This window comes from Protomyctophum bolini (genome assembly GCF_963924005.1).
Source record: "Protomyctophum bolini genome assembly, chromosome: 15".
NCBI classification, from domain to species: Eukaryota; Metazoa; Chordata; class Actinopteri; order Myctophiformes; family Myctophidae; genus Protomyctophum; species Protomyctophum bolini.
The window spans coordinates 21,601,633-21,612,670 of record NC_137876.1 but is presented as its reverse complement, the minus strand read 5'-3'; the positions used below and the strand labels follow the sequence as shown (position 1 = coordinate 21,612,670).

Here is an 11,038-nt window from a genome sequence, read left to right as displayed (position 1 = left end):
AGGTTTCAAGAAACATTAGTATAGGCCTACTTAAATGGTAGTGTTGTAGTCGAGTCCACCTAAAGCCAGTCAAGACCGAGTGTGGGAGGGGTCGTGTCTGAGTCGACACCAAGACCGAGGCTAGGCATGAATTATTGTTATTTTTTTGTTATTTGATAGGTATATAGAAGACAATCTTGATCTGAAACACTGCAATTAAATTTTACTGACTTTGGAAAAGCTCAAACTTGCGGATACTGCAGGCTGGTCAGTTCTACGTTATGCCTGGCCTACTACAATGAACTCTTCAAAACGTATGCATAATCTCTTATAATGTTCATGTGAATGGGCTCCCCATTTGTAGGCTATAATACAATATTATTTCATTGCATTATTGTAGTGACTCGAGTGGACTCGGTGGGGGAGGAGTCCCGAGTCCAAATTGCTTCGAGACAGAGTCAAAAATGGTAAAAATAAATAAACTTAAATACAAAAGTTATTGTTATATTACATGATGATGAAGTCACCCACTCACATCACTTGTTATGAGGTCTACTAGTTTTACTTAACCATGCTGATTCAGCATTGAGAGGTCTAACAATTAATGTTTCAGTGAAACAGAGGCAATCAGTGAAAATCAAAGGTTTTTGTCTGCTGGCGAAACCTCTAATAAAAGCTGCAGAAACACTGTGAGCTTCTCCAACACACCAGGGCACAGCTTATAATGGATGAAAGGCACGTAGACCAGTACTCCACTAAAAATGAATAAGGTCACATACAGGTATTCTATTTGGGGGTCGTCTATGATGGGTGCCAGCACGAGAAAAACCGCCGCAATGACCACCAGTATGGGGAGTACAATTGGCACCTGCAAAGAGAAAAGGATAAATAATAACACACAGGCTATACCAATCTGCAATCTGTACTATTTCCTTACTTCTCTGCGTTGTGTGTTCACATTTGGCTCCAATGTACAATAATACAATAATAATATAATTTACAATCGACTACACAAAAACGATTTAGTTTTCTTAATTTAGATAAGAAAACTCTGGGCTTTGTCCAGAGCTCATTGTGTTTACTTGCTCCCTGGCAAAATAATCTGCTGAAAGGATTGGAAGGCAGTACAGACAAGTACACACATTAAACATACATTAAATTAAATAATTAAAAGTGAATTGCTTTCACAGCTATTTATGTCATTTTGTGTAATATTGATGACCCACAAGTGTTTAATTTTTCACACAGTTGTAAATGATAGTTTATGCTGTCATGAGACTCATGACTGTAGCCCGTGCTCTTTGCATTTGTTGGACTCACCCTGTATGGTCTGGGGAGCTCTGGTTTCTTGATCTTGAGATACAGGAGTCCAGACAATGTGATTGCATAGAAAAACCAGGCAGTGAAACTGAAAATATCAATACAAATGGCCGTTAGACAAAGACAAAACATACTGTGACATAAGATATACAAAGTAAAATATATAAATATACACCATTTTGTCAAATAATCCAAAGCCTAATGCTGCATTCACATGGAATCAGGTAAACGGCAAAACCTGCTGGACGGCACGCAACGGTAAAAAGATTAAATATTTTAACATTGATGCCGTCTGTACCGTTACCGTCGCCGGTTCTGGCTGCCGGTGCTGCCGTGCCGTCCTGTTCCGTTTACCGTCCTGCTCCCGTCCACTAAAATGACATGCCGTATACCGCTTGGCTGATTCCACGTGAAAGCAGCATGAAGAACCATTTCCTATCCTTACCTGAAGAAGTTGACAATACTCTGGAAGTCCCCAGGGATCAATACTAGAAGGGAAACCGTCGTGGTAAAGATGAGTGCTGGAGAAGGAGTCAGTCTATGGACATTGGCCATGGCCAGTATACCTGGCTTTGAGGAAAGGCAAAAAGTAAAGTTAGTGAACTATACATTTTTTTATATAGTAGTTGCAGTTAATTTATGCACTTAATCCCTTAGAATATTATGGCATCAGCATGACATAAAAATGGAAAACTCCATAGACCCACCTGACGTCAGAAGTTACTCTAGAAACATATACTGTATACACTGACAATAACGATATTGTGGCCTACTGCCCTACCACAATAACAAAGAAAAAAAAATACATAAAAATTTACTGTATTATTTGAGTGTTTTGTTTTGGTAGACATGCAAGGCCATTTTTGAACTACTGCGGATACTACTACTACTACTACTTTCTGACTGCGGATATAGAGGGAAATGATCGATACAATTTAATAAAATGTATACATTGCTATGTTAAATGGCCTACTATGACTTAAAACATTTGTCAGAAGCTGCTATACCCCCCAGTGGTAAAATGTCGCCAGAAGCAGAGAATGAATGTTTAAGTCTGACCATGTGTCCTTCCCTCGCTGCGACAAAGCACACACGACCGCCACTGAAGAATGTCCCGTTCAGAGACCCAAACGCAGATAGCGCTGCAGCCACTGACATGATCCAACCCCAGCTCCCTAGAACTTTGTTCCTGTTAAAAAAAAGAACAAGTGATGGGAAAACGTTGAGCTGTATACCGATACCATTTTATCCTTGCCGATATTGATTTCGATGGTTATCCATAACCGTCAAGTCAATACAGAGTACCGATCTGATACCAGTGTGTCATTTAACGATCACCCCCGTGTGAAGTGAGGGGCGCTCTTATCATTATATATCATCATACATCGTCTCATGAAATGAATGTATGTGATTGGCTAGCCGATTTGCTCGTCTACATACATTGTTGATGGAATTTAATGTTTCTGTTGCCACAAATTGACGTCATATTTGTCCTTTCATTGTCAATGGTAAATATTGAGACGTGTGTGTGGACAAAAGCTGTATTATAGGAGGGGCTAGCACCCCTCAAAAAGCACACCCGTACATCATCATGACGTAACATGTCGATTTGCTCAGACACTATGACGTCAAATTGTCCATTCATCGTCAATGGGAATGTAATGTTTATGTAGGGAGATAATGGCCGATTTGCTCGTCCACATACTGTATGACGTAAATTTTCCATTGTCAATGGCACTTTAATATTTGTGTAAGACGAAAATCTACACTAATTGTTGAATATAGGAGGCCCTCAAAGGGCCATCGGTTCTCAAAGCGGGGTCCAGGGACCATCGGGGTTCCTTGAAGGGGTTCCAAATGGACCCTTACAGGTCTCTAACTCTTGAGTGTACAAATGGAACACGCCCAGAATTATTTATGAAATTTAAATGTTTTGAGAACCACTGATCTAGCAATAAATAAGTTCCATTAATACATGTTAAAGTGCAGCTCCAAGTTAGTAAAAATAATGTGCAACATCAACAAATGGGACAAAACAATTATAAAAGTACATATTATTACTGGGCAGAAAGCACAAACTGAAGATTGTTTTAGACAAAGCAAAGACTGCTATAGTACTACTCTAAAAATTGAAAAGATTATCCATAAAGTGACAATGTTATTATGTATTAATTCCTATAGCTATAATTACCCCCTTGGGTGTTTAATCTATTTATTAAACTTATTGCATAGGTAGATAGAGAGGATGTGGTAGCCACTACTATATGCTGTAAATGGGTATTCCACATGGGGACACTTTTTATATTTGACGGAGAACTGCCATTGGGACATGCAGCTGGTCTGCCTCTAGGGTCTGAAAACTGGAATTTGCCTGGAAGTACCATTTGAAGTGGTCTGGGAGATGGATACACTGATATTTGGTCTTGTAGGTGAATACACGTTTGAAGGACATTTATATTGAAGATAGTTATTATATTTAGGGTTGAAAACTGAAGTGTAGAAATTTGGAACAACTGGATAGTGCACATTGCCTCCCTGAGAGCGGACTTCGTGTGATCTCACTGGTTCATTGCCTGCTGTATGATTGTATAAAATGTACAAGACACCTCTCCTCCTCTCGTGGTCGAAGACCAAAGCTATATTGTTTTTGTCCCCCTCAGCATAAATGTATATACTTTCGTTTTTTTTCTTTTTCGGTTGTTGTTGTTTTTGTTTCCTTTGTCTTTTTCCGCCCACTCTTTTACTTTTGTCCTCCTGAAATGTACAACCTGAAGTGATATTGCCTTGTCTGTCCCTGTTTGAGTGTGGACTTGATGTCATATGTAGAAAAAGGACTATACAGAGACATTGGAGATGGTGCCACATGGAGGGGGGATGAGGGAGGGAAGAGGGGTGGGGAAAAAAAAAAGAAGAAATCTTGGGAACTGCTCTTGTGTCATATGTAAAAATGCTATATGTATTGTATTGCACTTTCCAAATAAAACAAATATTATAAAAAAAAAAGAAAAGACGGATCCCATGGACTAGAATTGGGTTGCTATTCTGGCTTTTTGTAGTATTATAAAACTGATGGAGGTATAAGTATACGCTTATTAAACAGGCTCTATTTGTACATTTACAGATGTTCCTGCGGTGTCCAGGAGAAAGGGGAGTTGTGTCTTACCCCCAGGTAACCGCTACTGCACTGGACGACATCAGCTCCTTGGGCGTCAGCACCGTCAGGTAGCTCACATTCACCAGGAGATATAACACCGTCACCATGGGCACGGCTATTAGAACGGCTCTGGGAAGGTTCACCTGATCCATGCAGAAAAGAAAGTCACAACTGTAGTTAGTTTACTGTGCTCAGTACGCAGCACGCCCCTTTTTAGATGGATAACATGGAATAAATCACTATTGTGTAGTAGTTAAATGTTTGTTTATCTTTTTAGTTAAATGTTTTTGTTGTGTGCGTGTCCACAAGTTAAATGTTATTGTTGTGTGTGCGAGTTCACAAGTTCACAAACCATTAATCAAAACCGAAGTTCAAAGTTCAAGGTTTATTTATTGTTACATCTTGCGTACACACGGGCACAATTGTTTTGTTCTGGATTTCCCTAGACATTGTACTGTAGCAGTAATAACATTTAATAATTAACATATATTAGAACAACAAGGAAATGACACACAAAAAAATAATAATCAGAGAATCAAAGAATAGCAGCACGTATCAAGACATTTTGACCTTTGTTCCTAGAGTGCTTGGGAGGTACTGTGTGCAAACCAGATCTTTACTCCTAACTTATAAACATCTACATGTATCTGTGCTAAATAGATGAAATCGGTGGTTTTACAAATTTTGATTTAAATATTTTTTCTTTTACAAAATCTCGGTCAAAGCATTATAGTAATCGTGGTCTAGGACTATTCAAAGTCTGGATCAGCATCATGCTCTGGCTATTCTCAGTGATGGAAGAAGTAGTACGGTACTCGCATTTGTTTCCCATTCTGACCTGAGATCAGATTCTAAAAATGTCTGTTTGAAAAAGCTATGTTTCTATGTCAGTCCTTCTTCGATTTTTCAAAAATAGCAGACCTACAAGCTCGTAGCGCACCACTCGGTGGCGCGCTATGAGCTTGTAGATCTGCTATGTATATACTGTAGGGCTGAAGTGGTTATAAATTGGAAGTAATCAAACTGTACCCAAGTACAGTACTTGAGTAAATGGTTACTTTACACCACTGGTTATTTCTGGTTTATAGGCTTACCTCTGGTCTCTTCAACTCTTCCACCACATAGTTCAAGTTGTACCAGCCAGCATAGGACCAGAGTCCCTGATAGAAAGCCATCCCTAATGTGCTTACACCCAACTGAGTGCCGTCGAAAGCATTTCCAAAGTTCAAATTTTGTGCTATCGTGTCCGAACTCTGCGCGAGGCTGACAATCCCTCCGACCACAATTAGGATCAAGCCAAACACTTTGGCCACCAAGAACACCACTTGGATTCTGATGGCGACGCGCACGTTCAAAACGTTGACTGTGGATACAAGCAGTATTGCTCCGACTGCGGTGCACTTCACTATCATTTCAGGGGGCTGGCAGCCCGGGTAAAAGGGTGCTATGACATATTCTGCAAAGCTTAGTGATATCGCGGCAATGCCCGCCGGCCTCACAACCAGCAGGAAGGTGAATGCCGAGAAGAAAGCAGGACACGGGCCGTAGATCCGCAATATGTAGATGAAATCCCCACCGGATTCGGAGATGATTGTCCCGATCTCTGCGTAAGAGAGCGCTGCAAACATAGCTACAAGGCCAGAGAGAGCCCAGATCACTAAGCTTGCTCCGGGGCTTCCTACATTCGACAGCACAAACTGTGGAGACATGAATATACCAGATCCTATCATGGTTCCTGCAACCAGAGAGATACCGCCAGGCAACCCCAATGACCGCTTCATTCTCAGTCGTTCGGGTTCTTTATTGTCAGCCATGGTGGCCCGAAAGCACTCGTTTTCCAGTGGCACCGATGGTTTGCAAGAGCGATCGAATCACTCAAAGAAATCAGACTTGTGTGTGTGTGTGGCTGGCAGATCAGATATGGCATTGGCGAAAGATGAAACAAAGATAATTTGTGTCAATCTGTCACTAAGGTGTGAGTAAATATTAACTTTTACACAATTGTTTGTTGTATTGTTAGTTAAAGATTGATACATATACAGTACTGCGCATAGCATGACAGACGGTGTCATTCTGTCATCTGACTGCAGCAGTTGTTTTGTATTCCATTATTTTACTCCCTTTATTTGGGCGCACCATGCAAGTTTATTTTACAGTTCAGAACTAGCATAAGTATTCAGTGTCTTAAGCTGGTCATTAACTACTAATATATCGTATGAGTTATTGTGATTGAATCTAGTATATCTACTACTACTACTACTACTACATTACGAGTAAGACGCGCGAACGCGGGAAGCGAACGCACTCAGCTCCATATATGGGCACAAAAGGGCCCAGGTCCACAACAAACAAATCACTGGCCCCTTTTGTGCCCATATATGGAGCTGAGTGGACCTGGCCCCTTTTGTGGCCATATATGGAGCTGAGTGATTGCTGATGCAACACACTCCATATTTGGATAGCGGGACAGACACACGGACAGACAGACAGACGCACGCACAGACATGATCTGCTAGGTCTCATAGTAAGTGCTCACTGCATTCGCAATCACTGCGTTCGCAATAAATAGCAAATGCTGAATTTCCCACCTCTGGATTTTTCAGCTCTTCTGTAACATAAAACAGAGTATTCCATCCATCATAGGACCACAGGCCCTGGTAAAAGGCGATCCCAATAGTACTGACACCAACATTCGTTCCCTCAAAGGAATCCTCAAAGTTCTCCGTGTGGCCTTTGAAAAGCATCACTATGCCTCCCAGTATAATCCCCGCCAGTGACAGCAGCTTGATGCCCATGCAAAACACCTGGATGAACGTTGCCAAACGGACGTTCAGACAGTTGATGATGGTCAGCAACATGATGGTTCCTGCAGCCACACACTTCACCACCAGCTCAGAGGGAGGGCACCCGCCATAAAACGGTGCCACGACGTATTCGGCAAAGCTCAGTGCTATTCCCGTGGCACTGGCGGGCCTCATGACAATGATGAAGCTCAGCACGAACATGAAGGCGACCACTTTCCCTGAAGTGCGCAGTATGTAGATGTAATCCCCTCCGGATTCGGGGATGACGGTGCCTAGCTCGACGTAGCAGAGGGCACCCCCTATGGCTATCAGTCCACAGCAGGCCCAGATCACAAGGCTGGCCCCGGGGCTGCCGATGGTCGACAGCACCGTCTGGGGGGATATGAAGATTCCCGATCCCATCATGGTGCCGGCAATGAACGACACGGCTCCAATAATCCCCACTTCTCTCTTAAGGTTGAGTTTCTGTGTGCCATGGTCCATTCTGCAACTGTTCTATTCTATTTCTACACACCTGTGATCCAGTGTGTACGATGACAAGGAGTATCTAGTGAGCCTGTTAATTATTGCAGTATTGACACTTGGGTACAAGGACGTGCAGACCATGCGGCTGTTGTTAAATACTTCAGAATCCCTTCAGTCTCAGTGAAGAGACTTTAGTGTAGATTCCTTCAAGGTGCAACACAAGGGGATAAAAAAATAGAATTAAACAGGGTTCAGCCTTGAGCAGCTGTCCAAGTGACCCTTGAACACAAGCCTCCCTCTTGTCTTGTCTTTTATGGTTAGGCCAGATTGTAATGCTGTGAAAACAAATGTATTATCCAAAGTCCAATGAAATGCGATTGACTCCTAATACTTTGTTTACTCTAAAGATGTTATGAGGCACGAGGCAATGTAATGTCACACTATACTATGAACAGTTATATATGCTATAATAATGTGAATTGTGGTTCCAGATACCACAGATGATTTAGCAGAAAGGAGGACATAAATTACAAGCTGTGTTGCTCATTGAGATTGCAATAGTGCATCCAGTTATGTCAGCCTATACGGTATACGCATTTCAAAACTCCAATCAAGACAAATCAAGTGTGTGTGTGTGTGTTTGTGTGTGTGTGTGTGTGTGTGTGTGTGTGTGTGTGTGTGTGTGTGTGTGTGTGTGTGTCTGTGTGTGTGTGTGTGGCTGTGGCGACTTGGCCTGTTGTAGCGCTGATTTGAAAACTGTCAAGTGGCATTGCGTTGAGGAGTTGTGGCGATGTGTACAAAGAGGGTTATACTCCTGAAAACTTTAGAAGCCAATCGTAGCCAATCAGGTTGGATTATGAGCAATCAAACAAACCAGTCTTGATAACATGACTATGGAGCGCATGTGTACCGATTTGTGTGAAATTTGGAGTAATATTAGAAAATGTGTTTTAAATATGTCGGCCTCCTGGTGCCGCTATAAAGAGCAGATGTGAAACATTGCATGCAAAGGTGTCTCCTTGGCCTCTAGGGAGTGTGCATAAAAGGTTTTAGGTAAAAACACTAATCAGCCAGTTATAGCGCCACCATGAGGCTGAGTTGAAAATGTTCCAGTGGCATTTCTTCCTCGGCCTAGTGGGAATGTGCGTGCACAATTTCATGGAAATCACACGATGTGTTCATGATTTGCGGCATTTTGTTTGAAACTGAGCACTCCTGCAAATTTTGGAAGCCAATCTTAGCCAATCAGGATGGAGTCTGAAAAATCTGAAAGACCTGTTTCGTTGACTGGCTCTAGAGAGACTGTGTACCAATTTGCGTGAAGTTTGGACAAAATCTGTAGGTGTACTGTCCAAAGAATTGTTGTGCACAAAGCGGCCTCCTGGTGGCGCTATAAGAGGCCAATGTGAAAACCGGAGGTTCAGCTGTGGCATTCAGGGAGTGTGTGTGCAGAGTGTGGCTGCGATCAAGCCAACGGCGCCAGAGATTAGCTGTCCACAGATGGACGGACGGACAGCCACACGGACGGACGGACGGACAGATAGTGCAAAACATACTCTCTCCCCATGCCTTCGGCCTGGTGGAGACCATAAACAAATGTAGCTTTGTCTCAATCGGTTCTTCCCATTTCCAGATGTGTGTGTGTGTGATGTTTATGACTACTAGATTTGGAGAACAAGATTTGGTTAAACCACAGTCTAGTGGCAAGCCATAAGTCTATAATTTAACCCATTTTAGGTGTTTTGGTGTTAGCATTATGTTATGCTATTGCATACGAGCTTGTAGGTCTGCTATTTTTGAACGACTGACATGGAAACATAGCTTTTTCAGAAAACTGTCATGATGTAGAAGACATTTTTTTTAATCTGATCTCAGGTCAGAATGGGTTAATGTTCATACAAAGCTAGGGAACTACACTGATCGTTTGTTTTTGATCATTTTCTTCCGTTTGGGTTCTCCATTGACCTATAGCAAAAACACACACAGCCCAGTCTTATGTGAATGCATGGATGTATTACTGTATGTAGTAGGCTATAGCTAGATGTTATAGGTGAGCATCAGATCACCTATAACACAACCTCCTGTGACCTGTCTTTCTATTTACCTCTGGGCGTTTCAGCTCTTCCGTCACATAGTTCAGATTGTTCCATCCGTCATAGGACCACAGTCCCTGGTAGAAAGCGACCCCGATTGGACTGATGCCCAAGTTTGTGTCGGCGAAGGAGTCGTCAAAGCTGTCCGCGTGGCCCTTGATAAGCATCACCACGCCTCCTATGACGATCAGCACGAGGGCCAGGACCTTGGCCGTCATGAAAAACACCTGGACCGACATCGCGAAGCGCACATTCAGGCAGTTCACCGCGGCCAGCACGACGATCGCAGCCGCGGCCACGCACTTCACCACCTGCACCGGCGGGGCGCAGCCCGAGTAGAACGGGGCCACCGCGTACTGGGCGAAGCTCAGCGCGATGCCGGCGACGCTCGCGGGCCGCACGAACACCACGGAGGTGAAGATCAGCATGAAGGCGAGGACCGGGCCCGACGTCCTGAGGATGTAGACGTATTCTCCGCCCGACTCTCGGATGACGGTGCCCAGCTCCGCGTAGCAGAGCGAGCCCATGATGGCCAGCGCGCCGCAGCACGCCCAGATCACCAGGCTGGCGCCGGGGCTGCCGATGTTCGACAGCACGGACTGGGGAGACATGAAGATGCCCGAGCCGATCATCGTCCCCGCGATGAGGGACACGGCTCCGACCACCCCCACCTCGCGCTTCAGTTGAAGCTTCTCCGACTTACTGCCGTCCATTGTCCCAACAGTTAACAGTGCGCCTGTACACGCCTTTAAGCTCCTGCCTCCTGGCCAAGAATGTGCAAGTGAAATCCGCTGTCCAAAGTCACTCCGTCACATTTTAGTTAATAATTATACATGTGGTGAATCTTGACTGCAGCAACAATGCACGCAGCCTGTCACTCAGTGAAACGAAAAAAGGCCCTAAAAGTGTCATAAGGTTACCCGACTGTTATTATAGTATAGTACCCCTATTGATCAATTATTTACATTTTATTTACAGTTTGCAGGGTATACACTATACAGAGGAATAAAGCCAGAAAAAGCACCAAGACTTGTTTAGATAAGGGTCCTCCAAGGGGTACTTTGAGGTACTACTGTATATACAGTATGTACTGTCTGACGTCCGTGTATGTTGATCTCCATATGTGCATTTGCCATGAGGCATCGAAGTCCCACCGAGTGACTGATCCACCCACCCATTATTAGACCATTTAATATAGGTTAGAAGGCAGTTACCCTTACCGG

General features: G+C 43.4%; 1 protein-coding gene across 1 annotated transcript; it reads right to left on the bottom strand.

The window, feature by feature from the left end:
- Window positions 1-616: 616 nt before the first annotated feature.
- Window positions 617-10,528, bottom strand: LOC308329775 (b(0,+)-type amino acid transporter 1; the record flags this gene model as incomplete). The annotated part of the gene is made up of 6 exons (XM_080784273.1): window positions 617-847; window positions 1,300-1,387; window positions 1,745-1,869; window positions 2,359-2,488; window positions 4,463-4,596; window positions 9,827-10,528. The coding sequence occupies 6 exons, from the start codon at window positions 10,526-10,528 to the stop codon at window positions 617-619; spliced, it is 1,410 nt and encodes a 469-aa protein (XP_080640399.1).
- Window positions 10,529-11,038: the final 510 nt, after the last annotated feature.